We start from the raw sequence: 23,034 nt of genomic DNA, 5'->3' as shown, positions 1-23,034 counted from the left end.
TCACCAAAAACCAGACAATATAGTCCTTTGGGAGTCAGATAGCCCAAGGCAGGGGAACATGACCTTTAAGGCTCTGAAGATTAAGATCAGGACCTGAGTAGATCAGACTGTAAGAAAGGGTATAACTCTTGCCAAGGACGGGAACTTACTGGAAACCCTGCCCTTTACCTTTGCTGTCCTGGTGCCCTTTACTGGTGCTTAGAGCTCTGCAGTAGTATCGTGCAATATGGCTTTGACATTGGTCACCACCCTGACCCCCTTCAGTGTTCACTAGAGCTAGTGTTTCAGGTGGCAAAGTAGGCACAGGAGAAGCAATTAGACCGTGATGAAGTGGCAGCCCTCCCTGGACAAACAAATCCCCTTCCTCCTCCTGCTTCCACACAGGCACCTGTGGGAGGAATAGAGTCTGTGTGGGAGATGCAGTTTGCTGGCAAAGGGTGAAGGCCAACTAGTTCTCTATCTAGAATCCTAGTAGATTCTTGGTCAGGCTTCACTGAAGCTGTGTGGCTCTGGCCAAGTCTGTTCTTTTTTGGGCCCAACAAGTGGGTGGGTGATAGCTGTGGGCTGCTCTGGAAAAGCCCACAGAGACAGATGGGGGGTGGGGCTGTCAAAGGGAAGGGAGGAGGAAAGATAATCAAATCGGCTTTGCCTGGTGGCAGCCACTGTCCTGCAACAACAGCATTTCCCTTGATGCTGCCACTTGAAGTTCAGAGGCATTCAATTTTTGTTTTTTTTTTTTTGGGGGGGGGGGGGGTTCTGAGACAGGGTTTCCCTGAGTGGACTTGGCTATCTTGGAACTCACTATGTAGACCAGGCTAGCCTCAGACTCAGAGATCAGCCTGCTCCTGCCTCCCAGGTGCTGCGGTTAAAGGCATGCGCCACCAAAGTCTTGCATTTTTTAAAAAAGACATTTTAGATTTTTTTTTCAGAGACATTCAGTTCAGTTTCTTCAGGTTGGACTGTTACTGTGTCAAGCAAGGTCCACCCAGTTACAGGAGCCCGTCTGGCAGCTCAGGACTGGGTAAAGACTAGGGATGTATAGTGGTGTGTTTGCCTAGCACACATGAAGTCGGATGTGATCCCTAATACCTCCTAAAATCAGGCATGGGGATGGATACATATCTGTAAACCCAGCACTTAGGAGACCGAGGCAGGAATTCAGTGTCATTCTCAGCTATATAGAAAGTTCAAAGCCAGTCTGGGCTGTATGAGACCCCTCCATCTCTAAGCAAAAACAACAAAGAAGTGAGATCTTGGCCAGGTGTAATGATGCACAGCTTTAATCCCAGCATTCAGGAGGTAGAGGCCTCTGAGGCAGATCTCGAGAGTTTGAGGCCCTCCTGGCCTACAAAACAGGATCTAGAATGGCTAGGACCACATTGAATGACCTCTTTTTCAGAAACAAAGAAAAAAGAATGCTTGGGTGAAAGAGCCAGTGCCAACGGTGGCCATAGTGCCATAACTATGCTCTCAGCCCCTGCATTAACTGTGCCACCATGATCAAGCAGGCCACACACGTCAGCTGCCCAGTTCCTGATGAAGATGATGGGAACATACCCAATGTGTCCACCTACCCTTAGGGCACAAGTCTGGAATTGCTGAAGAACTTGTGAATACTCCCATTAATGGGAGAGGCCCCCCTTTATTGCCCCCCAATAAAATGTATACCCCCCAAAGTATACAGATCTTTAGAGCAATGGATAGGCCAAGAATAAATGATTTTGAGATTCCCCAAAGTAGAGCATATAGCTTAGACCTACTTATCTAAGTTCCTGGAGGGCTCCAACAAGTGACTCCACCCACACAGCCCTGACTTGGCACAAGCTTGTTATTTTCATAGCTTTCCAGTCCAGTGCCCTTCACCAGGAGGGAGAACTTTAACTGCAAAGCCCTCCTGGTACATAAACGCAGACCAATGCAGCTCTCACTTCCTCAGTGTACTCTTGGACACTTTTACTCTCTCTCCCAGGCTGGAACCAGATACCTACGTCCCTTCCCTCCCACCCTGCTGAGTCTCCAGCTTCACAGAAGTCAGTGCAACTTAGGCAACCAGGACCCATCTCTCCAAGCATACACAGGCCAATTAGAAATATTTTCATTGGTTTATAGGTTCCAAAATGCCTTCTATACATTCCTTCAATGACTTTACAGTGTTAGAAAATGCCCAGGCTATAAGTGCCTTCATCCACTAATGGAGTGCTAGGATCATCAAGAGTCTCAGGAAATGGGCAGACTTGGCTGCCTCTGAGACTGGGACCGATGCCCCCCTCACCCCACCAGTGGAAGAACAAGGCAGACAAAGCCCGCGAGGTGGTCCCTATTTAGCCCAAAGTCCCTGAGCAGCAAAGGCAAATCCATTCCGGCCCAAATGACATTTCATCTCCACCCATTGCTGCTGCTTAGCTGTGCCAAGTGCCTCTTCCTGGTTTCCATGTGACGGCAGCAAATCAGGAGGAAGAAGTAGTCTTATTTCAGATTGCAGTATAGATACATGGACACAACCATGGCAGCCAGCTGAGGGGGAGGAACAGGGAGACATGGAAGGACATGATTGAGATCCTCAAGGACTGATTTCTTGTCTGCTCTGAGCAGCCTACACAAAGCACTGTTTTCTCAATGGTAGGAGACATGCTTGGTACCCATAGGCCCCTGAGTTCAGTCCTCGGCTCCAGAAATGAAAACACTATAGAGTTCTTTTTCCTCTAGAGAAGCCTCAGAGATGAGCTAATCTGTACAGGTCTGGTGGAAACTGATAGACACCCCAGTTCCAGTCTTCATACTGACTTACCTCTAGGGCCGCAACTCCAACTGCCACACCACCTACAGTGACTGCATTGGCTCTGATTCTATGCAGAATCTCTTTGAAACAACCCTTGGAGAAAGGAGAAAATATTTATATAGCTGGCAATGCCCTACCTCCAGCACACTGACTACTTACTGTAAAGCCATTAAAGCAATCAAACTGGTGCTGGGTAGTGGTAGCACACAGGAGGCAGAGGCAGGCAGATCTCTGTTAGTTCAAGCCCAGCTTGGTCTACATAACAAGTTCCAAGACAGCCAGAGCTACACAGAGAAACCCTGTCTCAAACAAACAAGACAATTCCATGCCAGTACATACCTGTACCTTCATACTCTTGGCCTTATCCTCGGTGCATGGTTCAACTGTATGGTTGCCAGGGTTGGCACAACAGGGTGGGGGGAAGACTTTATTCTCTTTGACGAAACGTGAGGCATTAAAATCTGTGTAGTTGTTGAAGCCACAGCAATGCAACTGCAGACAAAATGGGACTGGTGATTGATTGGTCTCGTTTTTCTCCCTCTCTGTCCCCAGATCCTCCCAGCCCACCTTACCTCTTCCATTGTAGAGTTCCACACTTGGGTGAAGTCAGTCTGATAACCATAGTCTTTTTCGATAGCAGGCACCACCAGAAGTGTCAGGAATTGTTCAGCCTGGATGGGTCAGGCCGACATTAAGAGACAGATAGGGAAAGTAGCCATTCACTGCCCACCACCAACTCTCAGGACTTTGCTCCGTTTTTCTCCCTTTGCCCCGTCCCAGTGCCTCACCAGTGTGGTGTACACCAAGGCAACCACAGCACCTGCAATCTCAGCGATGAAGATGATGAGGAGGATGGAAAAGAACTGAAACAATAAAACATGTTTTAGGGCAACACACCTTCCTTGCCCTACACACAGGGGTTCCCCACAGTGAGGCTCCCACAACCCAGAGGAGAGTTTTGGGATCCCAGAGGCTGGTGTCAGGGATGAAGGGGAAACCCTTGGTTGTGGGCCTGGGGAGCTGAATCCAACACACCATCATGAGCACACACTTGTTCTCAGAGTGAGCACCATAGCAGCCCAGGAAACCAAGGATAAAGAGCACAGCACCGGCGGCGATGAGGAAGTAGCCCACGTTGACAAACTGCATGGCACTGGATGATAGTGATCCGAAGACCTTCAGGAAAGATGTCCCATCGACGGACACCCAGATTCCCACAGCCAACAGGGCTGCACCACAGAGCTGAGGACAGAAGTCAAGCTTTGAAACATTGCTAGTCAATGGTTCCCTTTACACCATCAAATCAGGAAACTTGACCTCTCCTTGACCTTGGAATCTAACAACCTGCTGTGCACGGAGGGAAACATTAACAGGTGCCAGAAAGATGAAGCTGGGACACTTATGACGAATTCACCAGTTTGCTCACCTGGGGCCATAAGCATGAGGTCAGGGCTTCTAGAAACATCCACAGACTGGGAGGAGACACAAGACTTGCCTTTTAGTGTTCTCAGGGCCCTGCCACATAGGTAGGAATGAAAATGGGTCCAATCTCTCTCATTCTTGGCTGTGGGTGCCTAGAATGGTTGTTTCTCCTTTACATGGAAACAGTCAGTGGTAGTGTTGAGCAGGCTCAAGGCTCAATAGTCACCATAGCAACAGCAGGGTGAGGCTTACACCTGCTTGCGACCTTGAAACAGGCCTGAGGTTGAGAGGTTCATTCACCCAGAGGCCCTATTTGGTCCCCCTTCAGGGTGGAATCAACTGTCAGACTCCTTTTTCACCCAGGCCGCTGTCTGACACATAGAAACAGAGCACAACTACAGCTTCTCTTCAAGACATGGGCTCAACCTAAGGTTTCAGAGGTAGTCTGGAAGCTTTGAGGGGGTTCTGATGAAGGCCTGGGTACCACAGCTCCTAGCAAACCTTTGCTGACCCAAGGACTTTGGGAGATGAATCAGCCTAACACTGGCTTGGGCCCAGCTCCCACTGAACTAAAGAAACCAGTCTGGCATGGGCATATAAAGATATATATATATATATATTGTGGCTCTATCCCAGGATGTTTGCTTAATGACAAAAGAGCTGGGCTGCTAGCCTTCAGGGTCAAATTTCAAGGAGCCTGGCTTTCCTACCTTGTTCTGCCCAGTCTGGCAAGGCCTAGGCAACAGAGGACAGAAACCAAACTGGATTTGCCTTTAACCCTATCAGGCCAGAGCCCTGGCTCTCCCAATTACTGAAATCCTAGCATTTCCTTCAGTTATCTGAATGAAACCGAGTTCTTGGCAGCCACAGGAAGCCCAAGTACAGACCACATTGGAGTCAAAGAGACTACTTACCCCTTGCCCAGTTTCTCTAAACTGGTACACACGTCATGTCTTTATTCTCTCCCCTCCCACTCATTATTCTCTGGTGACATCGGCCCCTGACCACTGTTTTTAAACACCCCTTTTCCTCTTTTCCTTCCTACTGTACTTTGCCTCCATCACCGTGGCTATTTTTCTGTTCATCTCTAATACTTCCAGTTTCCAAGAACTGATTTTCTTTAAGACCAGGGGTTCTATAATATTCCCAAGGCTACAGCAGGTGGAAGGCAGACTTTCCCTTACTGTTGCCAGAGTCCTAACCCACCCCTATGACCTCACTGGCGGCTCATAGGCACCAGACTTTTATATGCCCATGCACCTCCATTGGGTGCACACGAGTGTAGCGGATGACCCCTTCTTTACCCCTACATTGCTCAAACCATTTCTAAGACGTCTTTGTTTTACCGCTCCTCTGCCACCTTTGTTTACTGTGTCCCTTTCTTCTTATCTCTGTCACTATCTCTAGGGTTTGGGCCTCATGGCTCAGCTTCTTAAACAAGCCCTATATAATCTGTTCCTGGTTTTCTAAACAATATCGAATTTCATTACCTCTGGGCCTTCCTACGCCCTTTAGGGCTCCCCCACCCAATGCAAATGTCCAACCTCAACTACTTCCTCCAGGAAGCACTTTCCAACTAGGCTGTATTCAAACCCCTTCAGGGCCTCCCTTACTTAGCCTTGACGGTAAATCTAAAAGTACCACTTTGCAATTATCAGTATATATAGCAATTATCAGCCTCTTTGACAATGATCAGCCTATCTGATTTACTGAACCTGAGATTCTCAAGGGCAGTGAATGGCCTGGCTCTACCCTAGCACATAGCACTGAGTCTTAGTCAATGAATATGTTTTCCTTTTTGTTTGTGGACTCGTGCATGCTAAGCAAATGCTCTACCACTGAACAACAATCTCAGCCCCTTAAATGCCAGCCCAGTCAATGCGTACTTATTGAGTCAACTAAGAGGTATGGACTCTCAGCTTTTTCAACGCACAGTGGTCACTGAATTGCCTTTTACACTATAAACTTAAGCAGATCCCCTTTCCTCTCTGAACGTAAATGCCTATTTAAAAAAAGGGGTGGGGCAATCATTCCTGCTAGCCGACCCTGCCCCGGAATGATCCTTCCTGGAAGGGAGGTGAGAAACTTAAGCTTCTCCATCCCTAACCTTCCCCATCTTCACCCAAACTTCTGTGTGGCAGCCAGGTTGTTAGTGGAATCAGGAATCAGCATTTGGGAAGACCCTCTGCTTCCTTCTCATAGAGGAAAATTTACAGGACAGAGTCTGGGTACGTAGTTTCCCATTCTCCAGCCTGGCCTCTGTTCAGACTGTGACCTGCTTTTGTAAGGAACCCCAGGAAACCCACAACCAGCATACTTACAAAGATGAGTAGATTGAAGAGGAACATCATGACCTTAATGAATTTGAAGCACTGCATGGTGGGTGGGTCCTGGGAAACAGACGTGCACAAATTAGGACCTTACCTCCCACTTGCCCTGGGCTGGCTTTGTTTTTTGGAGTCCAACATCTTGTTATTTCTCACCAAACTTCCCCTGCATCTAGACTCTAATATCTCAGAACTTTTTCCAGTTCTTTTGTTGACACGTATGCTCACCTGTACTAGTTCTCAGATCTTAATATCCCCAGATCCCCACGCAGGTATTACAAGCCTGATCCCACACTCCAGACCACTCAACACCCTTGCCTGACACCTGTCTTTCCTAATCCTCTTTCTAAACCAATCTCAGATTCTTCAGTACCCACCAATGGCCTTTTCTAGCACCCCAAACCTGTTTTTAGACTGGTACCCATTCATAGATTAATCCCTGGTCTATGCCATCACCTGCTCAGGGCTCTTGGCAATAGGTTCTGAACGGGATCTGTTGCACTCCCGAAGGAACAGAACAGCTCCAGGAAACTGCCACTCAGTGTGCTGGCAGAAAGCTGAAGGAGCGGCTAGTCCTCGCACAACACTACTCACCTACAGGTGGGGCAGGTGCTTTAAAACCTCCTGCCCGCAGGCCCGCCCGCTGGCCCCACCCAAGGCTGATTAACCTTCTTTGCCCCTGCTGCCCCCTACTGCCTGGAGATAAGTTCCCAACACTGAAAGCAATAATTAAATCTCTACCTGGAAATGTCACCATAGGCTCTGCCTCTCCTGAAAAGGGGTGTATGGAGCAGCAGTGTCAGGAGCTGGACAAGTAGCTTTCTAGAACTTTTGGGTGCCTCGCTCACAATAGTGTGATATGATTCTTACCTCGAATCTGTGTGTTCACTGGCACCCACATCTGCTCGAGCTGCCATCCATATGTTTACACACAAAACTCACAGTCACGTATATAACATAGAGTGATACTCTTTTTTTTTTTCCTTTTTTCTTTTGGTTTTTCAAGACAGGGCAGGGTTTCTCTGTGTAGACCTGGTTGTCCTGGAACTCACTCTGTAGACCAGGCTGGCCTCAAACTCAAAAATCTGCCTGCCTCTGCCTCCCAAGTGCTGGGACTAAAGAGATGCACCACCACTGCCCAGCAGAGTGGTACTCTTGAATGTTCACACACACATAAGCATATGCACACACTCGTGAGGCGTGCACGCGCACACACACACATGCACACACAAACAAATGTACATTCATGTGCACACACTTATGAGAACACACACACATGCTCATACATATGCACGCTCATACATATGCACACACATACACACACATACACTTGCACATAAGTGCATACACACACACACAGACACATGCACACACACTTTCAAGGATATGATCATGGTCCTCTGTTCTCACCTCAGAACAGGAAATGGTTATTTTTCCTCTTCCTTTCACAAAACCCACAAGACTTCAAGGACCCCATCATCATCATCATCATCCTCTTCCTCCTCCTCCTTCTTTATGTCCTTTTGCCTGCATATCTCTGATGTGTGAGCCTGGTTCTTAGGGAGTTCAGAGCAGCACATCAGATCCCCTGGAGTCCTGGAACTGAAATTTAAGGAGGCAGTGAGCCACCATGTGGATGCTGGAAATCAAACCAAGGTCCTTTGCAGCCTCAACCACTATGTCATTTCTCCAGCCCCCCCACTTCTTTTCCCCCTCTCCATACTCTGGAATCCAGTGTATGGCCCTGGTCATTCTGCCAGCAGGTGGCACTATGGGCCTACAAAGGAGACACTATCACCCCAAGGTTCTGTAACCCTTCTTTTCTGGGGCTCCCTCTTTGTTTTCCCACTCCAAGCTTCCTGGTTGAGAGGTTCTTCACAAGTCCTCGCTCCCAGTTATTCAGACCAGAGGCTCAAATTCTGGTTCTGTCATTTCTTAGCTGTGTGGGCCCTGGGGATTTTTATTTATTTATTTGTTTTTATTTTTGTTCTTTCAAGACAGGGTCTCACTATGTACCTCTGGCTGTCCTGGTGCTATGTTCGACAGGCTGGCTCAAACCTACAGAGATTGCCTGCCTCTGACTCCCAAATGCTGGGATTAAAGATGTGTGTCACTGTGCCTGGCCATTTTTTTTTTTTTATTTAAAAGATTTATTTTAAAGATTTATTTATTTATTGTATGCTTTAAATACACTGTAGCTGTCTTCAGACACTCCGGAAGAGGGCGCCAGATCTCATTACGGATGGTTGTGAGCCACCATGTGGTTGCTGGGATTTGAACTCAGGAGTCAGTGCTCTTAACCGCTGAGCCATCTCTCCAACCCCACTTTATTTATTTTTAAATTTAAATTGTATTTAATATGTATGAATGTTTTGTGTGCATGTGTGTCTGTTCTGTGCACCCTGTCCAGAGGCTAGAAGAAAAGAGATCTCCTAGAAATGGACAGAAATGGACAGTAACAGACAGAAATCCCGTGAGTGTTGGAAATCAAACTGGGTCCTCTGGAAAAGCAGCAAGTGCTCTTAATGGTTGAGCCAACTTTCCAGCCCCTATTTATTTATTTTTCCTTTTGTGTGTGTGTGTGTGTGTGTGTGTGTGTGTGAGAGAGAGAGAGAGAGAGAGAGAGACAGAGACAGAGACAGAGACAGAGACAGAGACAGAGACAGAGACAGAGAGAAAGAGAGAAAGAAAGAAGAGAAGGGGGGTCTATATTGACCTGCTTCCTGGAGCTCCTAGCTTGCCTTGAACTCAGAAACCTGCCTCATCCTGCCTCCAGAGTGCTGGGATCATAGGTGTGAGCCACCAATCTGGCTTTATTTCTTTCGAGAAGAGGTCTCACTCTGTAGTTACAGACTTGCCTCAAACTTGGACAGCTGAAGCAGGACTGTGTCAAGCGCTAGGACTGCAGTTGTGAAAGGCCACACCCAACTAACTGGAATTCTTGGTCATCCTGCCTCAGCCTCCCTAATGCTATGCTAGAGTTCCAGGTATGCGTCATCCCACCCCGCTACTCGGCCAAGATTTGTTTTTCTGTCTCCGTTTCCTGGTCTGTGTAAGAGAATAGTTGACTCAGAGCAAGGAGCACTAAGAGGTCAGAGCAGAGAGCACTACTAGCGTGATTATGGGATGGATTTAGGGGAGGGATGATGATGGGAGAGAGATGGTATTGTGTGTCCTGCTAGGGACGGCACCCAGGGCTTTGCACACCAGAGACAAATGCCCTGTCGCTTGAGCTACGTTCCCTGACTTGAGGAAGTGGATTGATTTTTATGACTACTTTTGTTTTCTTGAGAAACAGCCTCATTATGGAGCCCTGGCTTGTGTAGGACTCACTATGTAGCCTCAGTTGACCTTGAACTTGCAATGATCTTTCTTTTACCTCCACCTCACAAAGAGGGGGGATTTCTGGCTTGTGCCACTACACCCAAAGAAGTGGGTTTTTATTTGTGTTCATGAGTGCATGTGTGTTCGTGTGTGTTCATGTGTGTGTGTGTGTTCATGTGTATGTGTGTGTGTGTGTGTGTTTATTCACATGTATGCAGGTGCCTACAGAGGTCAAAAGAAAGTATCACCTGGAGGTGCTGGGTGTCTCCTGCAATGCAATAAGCATTCCTAACTGCTGAACCATCTCTCCAGCCCGGAAGTGGATTTTTTAGTTTGTTGTTTTTGATTGGAAGGAGGCAACTGTAGAGACAGAGAAAGCAGATAATATCACAGGTAATAAGCCAGTGGGACACGCCTGTATTTGCAGCTACTCTGGAGGCTGAGGCAAGAAGATCTTTTGATCCTACAAGCTTAAAACCCTTCTGGCCAAGAGGTGGTGAGATCCCATCTCAAAACTGAAACAAATGGGCAGAGCCTGGTGGTCAGTGCCCATTATCCCAGCACTCAGGAGGCAAGGGCATGTGGATCTCTGAGGTCCAGCCAGTCAGAGCCATTCCAAACTATACTATAAAGCTTGCCTTAAATGTGCAACATGCTTTGGATTTTTTTGTTTTGTTTTTCTGTACAACAAAACTATAAAATAGACTTTTTTTTTTTTTTTTTTGTCTGTCTGCTCTAAGTTGTTTTTGTCTGCTTATTTGGTTGGGTTGGGTTTTTTGTGATTGTAGGTCCCACATAGGCCATCCACTGACTCTTTGAAGCTAACGATGATGACCTCAAACTCTTGAAGCTGCTGGCTCCCGCCTCCACATGGGTTTTAGGTGGGATTATAGGTGTATATTGCCACCATTTTAGACTTTCTTTTTAATCCATATTTTTTTCTTTTCTTTTCTTTTCTCTTTCTTTCTTTCTTTCTTTCTTTCTTTCTTTCTTTCTTTCTTTCTTTCTTTCTTTCTTTCTTTCTTTCTTTCTTTTTTTCTAAACAGGGTTTCTCTGTGTAGCCCTGGCTGGCCTGGAACTCACTCTGTAGACCAGGCTGACCTGGAACTCAGAAATCCGCCTGCCTCTGCCTCCCGAGTAGGCGTGTGCCACCACGTCCGGCTAATCCATATTTTAAATACAGGGAAAAAACAGAAGCCCAGAAAGCCGAAAGACCTGTTAGGGTCACATAACTTGTGACTGGTAGAGCTAGAACTCAACCTTGTCAGCCTACCCTAGACACTAATGGAGTCTCTAAGGAGGCAGGCAAGTGATGTCCATGAAGAGCTGGGGAGGAGACTTTGGCCCAGAGCCTGAATAAGGACAGAGGCTCATAGGAATAGTGGCTAAAAGTTAAGGAAGTCAAAGTAGGGCATGGTGAGGCCCCAAGGTGCAGGAAGGATAACAGAAGAGAGACAGAGGACTAAGGTATGGAGAAACTGGCAAATCCAAAGGTCCTTGGCTTCTTGGAGGGCAGGGTGACACTGCCATTCCTGTAGGCCTCCCACAAGACCGTGGAAGCCAGGGCTAGAGCCTCTTCCCCTTTATCCACAGGGCTTTCTCTTTCATCTCAGGAAGAACCCTGGGAGTTCACATTCTTCCATGTCCTGGTCGTTAAAGAATATCCTGAATAAACAAATAATGAGCCTTGAGCAGCAAAAGATGGACTTGACCACTCTGGGCTTCAGACCCTCACTGCCTCTGATTCTGTGGCTACACCACACCAAAGCGGTTTCCTTACACTGTTAAGCTTCGTTATTTAGAGCCGGTATCCCTGGATTCACCTACTCGCTACATTCATCCGTAACCACAAGACCAAGTCTGAGTCACTTTTGCAATTACTCACAGAGAATGTACACAGAAGTAAAGGTTCTGAGTACCTAACCTACACTTCCAGTTGAGGTCTGTGCAGTAGGACTTTCTGTCCTCACAAATGTTTTAGCTCTCTCTTTTTTTTTTTTTTTTTTTTTTGATCTTTGGTTTTTTTTTTTCATTTTTTTAATTAGTTATTTTCCTCATTTACATTTCCAATACTATCCAAAAAGTCCCCAATACACTCCCCCACCCACCCACCCACTCCCACTTTTTGGTCCTGGTGTTCCCCTGTACTGGGGCATATAAAGTTTGCAAGTCCAATGGGCCTCTCTTTCCAGTGATGGCCGACTAGGCCATCTTTTGATACATATGCAGCTAGAGTCAAGAGCTCCGGGGTACTGGTTAGTTCATAATGTTGTTCCACCTATAGGGTTGCAGATCCCTTTAGCTCCTTGAGTACTTTTTCCAGCTCCTCCATTGGGGGCCCTATGATAGCTGACTGTGAGCATCCACTTCTGTGTTTGCTAGGCCCCGGACGTTTTAGCTCTTATAAACCAATGCTTTCCCAGGAGTCTAATTATGATCAATATTTTGCATTCGAATTTTAAAGGGTTTTTTTTTTTGTTTGTTTGTTTTGGGTGTTGTTGGTGGTGGTGATGGTGGTGATGATGGTGATGAAGGTGCTGGTCCAAATAGCCCCAGCTGTGCTGAATATTATCTAATTCACACAAGAAAGCTGTGATATACTTTATTTTTTATTTTTATTTATTTATTTATTTTTTTGGTTTTTTTCGAGACAGGGTTTCTCTATGTAGCCCTGGCTGTCCTGGCACTCACTCTGTAGACCAGGCTGGCCTCGAACTCAGAAATCCACCTGCCTCTGCCTCCCGAGTGCTGGGATTAAAGGCGTGCGCCACCAACGCCCGGCAGAAAAGCTGTGATATACTTTAGAGGAAATGTTTGTGTTAAATACCCCACTTTCCCTTGGTGCTTCTGACCCCCTTTTTTTTGTTTTATTTTGTTGAGACAGGGTTTCCCTGTGTAGCCTTGACTGTCTTGGACCTCACTCCATAGGCCAGGCTGGCCTCGAACTCAGAGATTCACCTGCCTCTGCCTCCCAAGCGCTGGGATTAAAGGCCTGTGCTACTACACCTTGCTTTAGTGTTTGTTAACTCAGTGTTTAGGGTGACTTAGTAAACTTCCCACTACTGGGAAGACTGAGTGTTGACGTCTATAAATAAGATTAACATTAGAATCTCTGCATAGGTCTGTTGTAGGATTCAATGAAATCATATTTGTGAAGTACTAAGCTTAGTATCTGGCATACAGTAGGTACTCAGTAAACATTCTTAGTATTGTTAATGTGGGTGAGTTTAAACAAAAGTAATTTGTTTCCATCTGCCAACGTTCCTTTCACCAAGGGATCATGCTGTGGTTGCTGGACTCTTGGGCTAGGCTTCTTGAAGTGATTGTGAGGAAGTCTGAGCTATGGCTGGGTGGGGGGTGGGACAAACCTGTAACAAAGAGCACCACCCTTAGGCAGGCTTCATATGTCATAGAGATTCAGTGCTTGGCCAGCAGAACCCCTCAGGAGCTCCCTGTAGTCATGGGGCCTTCTCAGCTTGTTCGAGCCCCTCGGCCTCCGGGCTTGACTTCTCCCTACCGAAGGCCAGGGATGGGTGGGCCCAGGCGCCGGTGTCCCAGTATGTTCAAGTGTAGCCGCAGGACATACCGGCAGAAACCCCGAGGCCCAACTGCCACCAATCCTGCCTCTGTGGCCACAAACATCAGTGACACGGACACTACCACCAGTGTGTTGTTTCTGTCACCTCGAGGTTAGTGGGGAAGTATGGAGATGGAGAATCTGTGACTTAGTGTCCTGCTTTTGCACTCTAAGGACAACCTCTGAAAGTCTACCCTGAGAGCACACATCCTCAGATGACAAGAGAGCTTCAGTGGACAATGTCAGCACTGGGACTGAGATGGAACGCCTGGGGGGAGGTTGGGAGGGGTGAGTCCAAGGGCCAGTGGGGTTTTCACAAATGCCTATTTTTCTTTGTGTGCGTGTACATATGTGCATGTGTGCATGTATGTGTAGGCCAAAGGACATCTGCCTTTCCTGGCGACACTAGCCTAGACTTTGTTAAGTAGGTCAGGCTGACTGACTAACAGGAGGGGTCCATGTGTCTCTGCCTCCACATTGCTGGCATTGATCAGCGTGTACCACCATGCCCAGCTTTTTCATCCGGGTTCTGGATTGACTTGGATCCTTAAAAGACTAACACTTTACTGTGTTACCTGTCAGCCTCCACATATGGTTTTGGTTTTGTTTGTTTGTTTTTTTAATACCCTTCTTTTTTCTTTCTCCAGTTCTCAGATTCCTCTGTCAACCTGGGGGCTTTCTGGTCCTCTAGAAATACCCAGAAGCTCGGCCTGCACTTGACCTGCTGCTCCAGAGGCTGTTGATGGTAGACAGCAAATACAACCATTCTGCTTAAGCTGTCTTACCCCATTCTGAAGTGCTCCAACTATGCGGGACACGAGGGCAGGGTTGGAGGTGGATCCACTTAGGGACAAACTTAAGAGACAGCAGCAAGGATCACTGTGGACCACAGTGAAGTAGAGGAATGGGACAAGGTCAGCCAGACAAACCCATCTTTGTCCTCAGCATTTTGATCTGCCCTGTGATAAGGGGCTCTCCTGCCTGACACTCCCATGGGCACAAGGCGTCTTGGAAAGAATAAGAAGGCACAGATAAGAGACCGGATGAAAGACAGAACCCCACGAGTGCTCTAGAATGAGGTCCGCGGGTGCTAGTCAGTGTGTAGGTGTGGCTGCTAGCTGTGACAGAATGGGAACATTATGGCACATGTGGCTAGTGTGCCTTTAGGACCAAGTGTGCTTCAGCTGTCAGCTGTGAGAGTCCAGGAGTGCTCATGAGGGCAGAGGCAAACCTTAATAGCATTGGCTCAGCTGAGAATGAAGGTCAGGAGGGGGAGGGGGCAGCCTGCAGGAAAAGGGGTGTTCAGAATGGTTAGTGTATGAGGAGGACATGTCTCCTTCAGCATCCCCACCATCACCCCCCCCCCTAAAGCCATCCTCTGAGGTCAGAGTTTTCCAGGACTGCCAGCTGAGCTGGGGCACTTGGGGGTGGGGCAAGACTGAGTTTGAGCCCAGGAAAAGGGGAGGGTGTTGCACTCTGTCTGGCCTGGGGATTTTCCATTTGGATTTCTGAATGCATGCCCATGTGTCATCGGGTTTAAATAGGTTTCCATGAGGTTGTGTCTAGTGGCAGGAACATTGTGAGGGTCTTTGTCTCTAAAGTGTTGATTTGTTCATGGGCTAGTATGAGAGTTGGGGGTGGGGGTAATCCCTAAGACCTTTGGTGGCCTCTCCTCCAAGATTTACGAAGCCTGGCTAACATCGTTTGTTTCTTGTGAGAGGAAAACTGAGTTAAGTATATCTACTGTAAGCTTGCCAGAGTGTGGGATCCTGAGGGGAGGCCTGGGGCAGACAATTCAGTTACATTGGTTCTTGAGTGTGCTGGGCTCCTTGAGATGGAAACAAGCTACTGGACATTAATATCAGCTAGAAGGTGGTTGGACTGGTGTCTAAGGTACACAAGGGGGTTCTGTACATACAAACACATGACATAGTCCACAAACAAATATGGACATGTAAATATAAGTAACTCACAGGTATATAACATAAGAAGCAAATATATGTATGTATCCAGACAAATGGATCTATAAACAGAGATCAGCACTAACAAGAGTCCGATAGATAGAATCCAGCCACCCCTTTGCAGGAAACATGCCCCTACACAGACATAAACATACATACACCCACACACAAGTTCACAAGTATACAGACACAGACACATGCAATCATACTCATGCAAACTCAGATACGCATAGATACACTCACCAGACTTCCCTGCCTTTCAGCTCTGAGGCCCAGATAACTCCCTCCCCAGTATCATTGTATGCAATGTGTGCACACACACCTTTGCTTATGTCTCTGTGTATCTGTGTCTTTGAGAGAGAGAGTGTGTGTGTTTCTGTGTATGTGTATGAGGGGGTTGATAAGCAGAGGGAACTCGATGACATCATCTCTTCTAGCTATTTTTAGCTCCATCTGCAATGACTTCTCCTCCATTACCCCTCCTCCTCCAGGTTTCCAATTCTCCTCTCCCTCCAGGCTCTCAGAGATAGTAACAGCCAGAGAGTACCCACTCTTTAGTTTAGGTGGCCTGCCTGCCGCATGATTGGGTGCAATTCACCGGCTCTCACCCAACCAGAGTTCTTTGGAGTCTGAGGACAGGGCTGATCCCCAGACTGGAGGAGGGGGCTTGAGCTGTGGGGTAACCAGAGCAGGTACGTGGGTTAGACCTGACTGGTCTGCCACTCCTCGGGTGACAACTGTGCTTCCTCTCAGTCTGTAGCATCAGTGCTTGCTGTGTTTAAGGGAGGTGTTCGTGTTGGAGATGAGACAGGTGAAGACAAAATGAGACATCTTCCTCAATGGGAGACAGAACACGGGGAACCTGGCAGCTTCAAGGATGACGTCTGTCTCTCTCTTCTCTTCCATCTCCCAAAGGTTAGATAACAGAAGGAATCCAGAGGGAGCACACCCACCCACCCCCTTCACTCCAGCTTTTCTACCTAGAGGTGTCCAGAAGCAGCACTTCCTTCTCATTCCCTAGTTGTGCTCCCAACCCTGCACCGACCCACCCAGCAAACCCTGGGCCCTCTGCTAGTCACTTCCACTTTTAGACCCCTTCCCTGAGACGGCTCTGTGGGAAGGCCACTGTTCTCCATCTGGAGATAGAGAAGACTGAATCCTAGAGGGGCTAGCACTGGCCCACACCTTATGGTGCCGGGGGAAGCGGCCCAGGGGAGACGGTAAGCAGGAGGAGGAAGTGGGCTCACTGGGACAGCTGGCACAGGTGCAGAAGGCACAGCCCAGGCAGGGAATCAGGTGAGGGGGAGGAGAACGGTAGCCTGAGGGGTCCATGCCAGGAGGAGGGCTTCCTGCTCTAGCCAGCCTTGGGCAGCCACCGGAAAATCGGGTTTGGCAGCTTCAGCCCTGTACTGTGCAGAACTGTGCTGCCGGAAGGGCTGGAGGAGGGGGTCCAGATTGCTCCTGGGAGGTGGCCTGGAGCACGTCATCCTCTTCAGGGACGATGAAGTTCGGGGAACATTCTGAGATCAGGACTCGGGGCACCCCTGTTTTATCCTAAACCCTAGGGTGATGCTTTAACAGTCCTGGTTCCTTTTTTTTTTTTTTTTCTTGGCCAGAGATTCCCCACAGGAAGGGGCTTTTTGAAATCAGTTTTTCTGGGAGTCTGACTCAGGCTGGAGGACAAACATTCAAAGGATAGGGTCTGGCTGAACCAGACAGTCCCTGGGGCAGGAGGCTGGAGTTCCCTTGTCACTAATGGTCAATCACCGGAAAACCAGCTCCAGGCCCACAATGCAATACTGGTCACCCCACCCTCACCAGTGCTCTTACCCACACCCCCACTTCCGGCCTCTGTTCCTTCCTCATCTCTGGGGAAGGCTACAGAACTCCCTAGGGAATCGCTGTGTTCCCTCCCCTGGCTCCTTGCCCTGCGCCCTTAACCCTCCCTCTCCGGTTACCCATTCAGCAACACCAGTCTCCCACTAAACTCTCTCCCACTGGACAATGAGGCAAGGAGGAAGAAAGCACTGGAAAGGACAAGATGACTTTGCTGCTGCCCTCAGATTCTGGAGCTTAAACGGAGCTAGGGTAGACCTAGTGCTGGCTGGGGTTTAGCACTGGGTTGCCCTGTAGTCCCAGGACGAATGGAAAATCTCTCTGTTCCCCTAGCTGTCTCCTCCTTCTGCTTTTAGTGGAACCCACAGAAGATAGCCCAGAATTGAGACTTGCAACTTGTAGAAAATAAACACAAAAGCCAAGGCCAAATGGGTGCTGATTGTTGTTACTACATCAAGAACATTCATTAAACACAAAAGTAGTGAAATTCTGGATTCATAAAGTCCACGGAGTTGTTTTACAATAAAATGTTAGAAGCTAGATAATCTGTTGAACCTCAGACCACACACACACAAGTTAGAGTATGCTTAAAGGTGTCAATGAAGTCCCACAGTCAGGTGGATGCCTAAGCCACATTTTCTGCGGCAGATTCGAGAAGCAGCTCCCTGGTGTGCTCAGTGGGAAAGGCAGGCAGCCCTGGGTACATGGGGTTAGACTGGAATAATAACCCTGCAATAAACTGGACTGAGACAGACTTTGTCCATGAAGACAGGGGAAGAGAGTTGCAGGTGGAGACAGAGTGGAACTGTAAAAACAATGGGAGAGCCTAAAGAAAGAATCACGCTTGGGTGTGGTGCCATACCACTGGAGTCTCAGGACTCTGGGAGGCTTGACCAGAAAATCGCTTGAGTTCATGAGTCTAACACCAGCCTGAGCTACAGAGCAAGACACCCATCTCAAAAACGGAAAAAAGAAAAAAAAAGAAAAAAGAAAAAAAAAAAGGTGTGGGGATATCAAGGAGTTTAACACACCAGACCATCCCTGGTATTTTCAACTTCCCCATGATTGGTGTCAACCTCAGCCAACGACATTTCTGAATTAGTTGCTCAGGGCCAGACTCAGTTAATAGTGAATTTGAGACAAGCTTGGGCTATATAAGACCCTGTCTCAAAACAAAACAAGCCTGGTGTGGTGGCACACTACTCCAGTCTATGAAGCAAGTTCCAAGCCTGCCAGGGCTACATAGTGAGACCCTTGTCTCAAAACAAAATAAATCCATCAAAATCAAAACAGAACTTAAAAAAAAAACAACAAAAAAAAAAAACATTTTTGGGCTGGCGAGATGGCTCAGCAGGTAAAAGCACCAACTGTTCTACCAAAGGTCCTGAGTTCAAATCCCAACAACCACCTGTAATGAGATCTGACGCCCTCTTCTGGTGTGTCTGAAGTAAGCTACAGTTTTCTTATGTATATTAATAAACCTTTGGGACAGAGCAAGCAGGGACTGAGTGAGCAGAGTTAACTGGAGCGAGCAGGGTTGACTGGAGCGAGTAGCAGTCCTAAAAATTCAATTCCCAAGAACTACATGAAGGCTCACAATTATCTGTACAGCTTTAGTACACTCACATACATAAAATAAATCTTAAAAAAAAAACAAAATATTTCCTAAGGTAAGGAGACCCCTGACAACAATGCAGGTCAACAACCTGTGTCAGACTATTTTCTTTGAAAAGATGCTAAACAAAACATACTTCAGGCTTTTCTTAGGGTCTCTCTTAGCTGCAGACTGTACCCTAGGAGTACAATAGGGTTCAGAGTCTCACTACAAGGTCCTGAGAGAGAATCTTGTTGAGGGCATCTATCTGAGGTGGCTCTTGGAGGAGCTGGGCATGAAAAAGAGCCAGCCATCCTGAGGCTTGGAATATATACAGCTCACGTGGTTCAACAGTTGACCCTCAGGACCACAAAAATAATAAAATAAATTGATGTAAAACAGAGATTTTTATGCGTTTGTTTGGTTTCTGAGACAAATTCTCACCATGTAGCCCAATCAGCTTGGAACTCACGGTGTAGACCAGGCTGGCCTTAGAGTCATTATTATGAAACAAAATGAGGTGAGGGGGTACCTAGGTACCTGGAGGGCCCATGCCAAGATGCCCCCTAAGAAATCACACTATGCAACAGAACTGGTATAAAGGGGGTTTATTTGGGGGAAGGGATAGGAGTGAGGGGCTGGAGATGGGGTAGAGGCAGACAGACAGGAGCAGAGCCATGAGGGCAGAGAAGGGCAAAAAAGGGAGAGTCCAGCCAAGTACACATGGGAACAGAGAAAGAACTGGGGTAACGAGCAGCCTTATTATATGCTGCCCACATCTGGAGGTGGCTGGTAATGGCGGCAGATGATGACAAGCCTTTGCTAGGTCACTGGGAGGAGCCTAGCAGAATCACCTGTAAGCTAACACTCAGACATCCACTTTGCCTCTGCCTCTCTGCCTCTCTCTGCCTCTCTTTGCCTCTCGTTGCCTCTCTGCCTCTGCCTTCAAATGCTGGGTTAAAGGCATGGGTCGCCACTTTGTTAATCTTGAGGGAGAAGTTGTATGGGAACCCTTGCAGAGCTCTGGGGCTGGTTACTAATTAACAATAGACATATTTACTGGTGTTTCTGGTGTTTACTGGTGTTGCTACAAACTCAAGAACCCAGGAAGAGCAGTTTCAAAGACAGGAAGATGCTAAGTCCTAATGGGCATAGAAACTGGGCAATGTCAGCTGAAGTGTCTCATATTCAGTTGCCTGTCTGTGGATTCAGCTCAATGTGTCTACTCTGACCTCTACTCACACTCGTATTTCATACTCTGCCATTGCTTATCTGCCATTCTACATATTTAGACCTGCTGTGTGACCTTTGGCAAAGCATGCCACCTCTCTGAGCCTCAAACCACCTTAATTGAAGTCTATAATTGAGTCCTTAGGGCAACATTTTTTGTTGTTTTTGTTTTTTGTTTTTCCAGACAGGGTTTCTCTGTGTAGCTCGGGCAACATTTATAAAATGATTTCACTATGTAGCTTTGGCTGTCCTGGAACTCACAATGCAGACCAGGCTGACCTTGAACTCAGAGATCTGTCTGCCTCTGCCTCCTGAGTGTTGGGATCAGAGGTGTGAGCCACTACACCTGGCTGCGTTTCAAGTTATTTAGTCATGGTTATATTTGGAGAAATTCTGCCTCAAATATCTCTGTACCTGGCTTCCAAAGAACCCATTAAATAGTTTCCTGAAAGAATGAAGAAAAAGAAAAAGAAAATAAATGTCCACAACTGTCACAGTGGTGTTTAGTTTTGTTCTACAGACTGAACCCAGGACCTCTTGACTATGCTAAGTGTGCACTTTACAGGAAGATGCCCCTCCCCGCTCACGTCTTCATTGCTCTGTTAATAGATTAATGGGCTGAAGCCCAAGGAGGGTAAATAGCATGTCTAAGATTACCTGCCTAGGGTGTCACAGAACTGGAATGGCGAGTCAGATTCCTCTGAATCTGATGCTTCAGATTAGCATCAATTCTGTGTGGCTTCGGGAGGTAATGCGAGCCCATGGATAGGAGTCTTAGGGAAAGGTGGTCCAAGTGGCCAGCTGGAAAGGTTGGAGAGCTTCCGTCAGGGTATGTGATGGTTACTGAGGTTGGGGAGGGGAATGAACTGTTTATTGGAGAGGGTTGGAGACTGGAGTAGTAACCAGGTGACCCTGAGTTGGTCCTTTGGTGTTCATAAGACAGTGTGTACGTGTTGAAAAGAGGCTGTAAACAAGGCTTCCAGGCTTTCTGAGTGAGTCTGGTTCTCAGTGGCCTGGGGCAGTAGGGACTTTACCATTGGGATAGCATCCTGTTGTAGAGGCTGAGAGATGCAAGAAATCACTAGTTTTATAGGACTGGGGCTGGAGGCAGCCCTAAGAGGGTCATTTCGCCCAGATCTGTCTAAGAGTGAGAGAGGAATCCAAGGTCTACAGAGGGAATATGATGTGACAACAGCCACTATCTCTTCCTATCACCTGCCAGGTACCCCACAGGAGTGGATTCTGGCCTTGATTCTGGTCTTTTCTGTCTCCCTTGGAGACAATGTCTCACTATGTAGTCTCAGCTGGCCTGGAACTTGCTAGGTTGGTCTTGAATGCAAGTCTTCCTACCTCACTCTCCCAAATGTTAGGGTTACAGGTGTGTATGTGCCACCAAGCCCAGAGCAGAGGCGCCTTTTAAGATGAGCTTAAAGGACTGGCAAGAGTTTAGCTGATGCAGCATGGGAAAGACTTCTAAGAAACAGCATGAGTCGAGTGGAATTCTCAGACAGGCCTGAAGAGAGACAAGGCTGATGCCTTCTGTGCTCTGTGAGCACAGCAGGAGCCACTAAGATGCGACCCCCACCCCCACCCCCAGGGCTCTAGAGGGGTTGCCAGGAGGACCTGAGAAGACCCCACCCGTTAGTGCTCAGTTTTCTTTCCTTCCTTCCTTCCTTTCTTTTCTTTTTTCTTTTTTTTTTTGGTTTTTGGGAAACAGGGTTTCTCTGTGTAGCCCTAGAGGTCTTAAACTCACTCTGTAGACCAGGCTGGCTTGAAATTCAGAATTTTGCCTGCCTCTACCTTCCAAGTGCTGGGATTAAAGCTGTGTTCCACTACTCACTAGAAGGAAGATTTTTTTTGTTTGTTTGTTTTTGGTTTTTGGTTTTTTGAGGCTCTCCGTGTAGCCCTGGCTGTCCTGGAACTCACTCTGTAGACCAGGCTGGCCTGGAACTCAGAAGTCCGCCTGCCTCTAGAAGGAAGATTCTTAATTGTGGGTGTGGGGTGTGCTGGACTAGTTCTCTCTCTCTCTCTCTCTCTCTCTCTCTCTCTCTCATCTCATCTCTCACCTCTCTCCTCCCCCAATCCCAGGGTGCATATCTCACTGCCTTTCGGCAGCCTAGGCAGTTCTGGGGTTAGGGTGGGATGAAAGCCCGCACCCTCAACTCAGCTTTGGAGCTTTGTGAGATCCTTGAGCCCTTCCCTTGCTGCAGTGATGCAAATCCGTTCCGGATTTAGTAAAGGCATTCTTTCCGTGAAGGAGGCGCACAGGCGCCAGCGCCTGGCTGGAAGTGCGTCTCCCTGCCGGCCCTGACCTAAGGGCGTTGGGACCTGAGATAGGAATTCCCTCCTGGTTAGGAATCCCTTGGCTCGAGCCAGGCTTTTGAGAGTAGAAGATGGAAATTCCTTGGCGGGATAATTAATGTAGGGCACTGGGCTGAGAGAAGAAAACTGATGTCTAGCAAACCCTTTGGACTCAGAGTCCAATAGGAGTGACAATGAGCAGGCGGGACACTGGTCTAGAGGTCTGTAGCAGGTTTGTGGTAGGGAAAACTTGAAGGTTAGTGAGCAAAGTTGGTGGAATCTTCAGGTCACAAGTTTGGTTCATTTGACCCATCCCTGTCCTGGGGACTTCCTCACCTCTCACAGGGGACCTGCTAGGAGCAGGAAGGACTGGATGGAGCTCCAGTTTCAGGAACCAGAGCGGCCAGAACTGTGTGGCAGCCTGTGGTGAAAAGTGCTTATATGTACAAGCATGGAAGCATGCGCTGACTACAGCATGCCAGAGCAAGCTTTGTACCAACGACACATCAAGCGAGCAGTGGTGGTCACCCTACTCACAGCTACGCTGGAGTCAGAGGCTGAATGGATTATTTGAACCCAGGAGTTTAAGGGCCAGCCTGGGTAACCTAGTGAAACTCCTTTGCAAGCAAACAAGACACAAGAAAAGAAAGACATGGCTGGAGAGACGGCTAAGCAGTTAAGCG

At 47.7% G+C, this 23,034-nt stretch overlaps 2 protein-coding genes across 2 annotated transcripts; one reads left to right on the top strand and one right to left on the bottom strand.

Moving 5' to 3' along the window:
• Positions 1-2,083: 2,083 nt before the first annotated feature.
• Tspan1 (tetraspanin 1) lies at positions 2,084-7,135 on the bottom strand. Its single transcript, XM_021159207.3, has 8 exons — positions 6,985-7,135; positions 6,523-6,591; positions 3,815-4,021; positions 3,568-3,642; positions 3,352-3,450; positions 3,119-3,271; positions 2,789-2,872; positions 2,084-2,514 (listed from the first exon to the last, which is right to left on the bottom strand). The coding sequence occupies exons 2-8, from the start codon at positions 6,577-6,579 to the stop codon at positions 2,467-2,469; spliced, it is 723 nt and encodes a 240-aa protein (XP_021014866.1). The 5' UTR covers positions 6,580-6,591; positions 6,985-7,135; the 3' UTR covers positions 2,084-2,466.
• Positions 7,136-13,281: 6,146 nt separating this feature from the next.
• Positions 13,282-14,204, top strand: P3r3urf (PIK3R3 upstream open reading frame). Its single transcript, XM_029476527.2, has 2 exons — positions 13,282-13,541; positions 14,077-14,204. The coding sequence occupies exons 1-2, from the start codon at positions 13,313-13,315 to the stop codon at positions 14,118-14,120; spliced, it is 273 nt and encodes a 90-aa protein (XP_029332387.1). The 5' UTR covers positions 13,282-13,312; the 3' UTR covers positions 14,121-14,204.
• The last annotated feature ends 8,830 nt before the right edge of the window (positions 14,205-23,034 follow it).

Source organism: Mus caroli, unplaced genomic scaffold (genome assembly GCF_978045245.1).
Source record: "Mus caroli unplaced genomic scaffold, Mus_caroli_1 scaffold_6, whole genome shotgun sequence".
NCBI lineage: Eukaryota > Metazoa > Chordata > Mammalia > Rodentia > Muridae > Mus > Mus caroli.
This window is presented reverse-complemented; position numbering and strand designations above follow the sequence as displayed.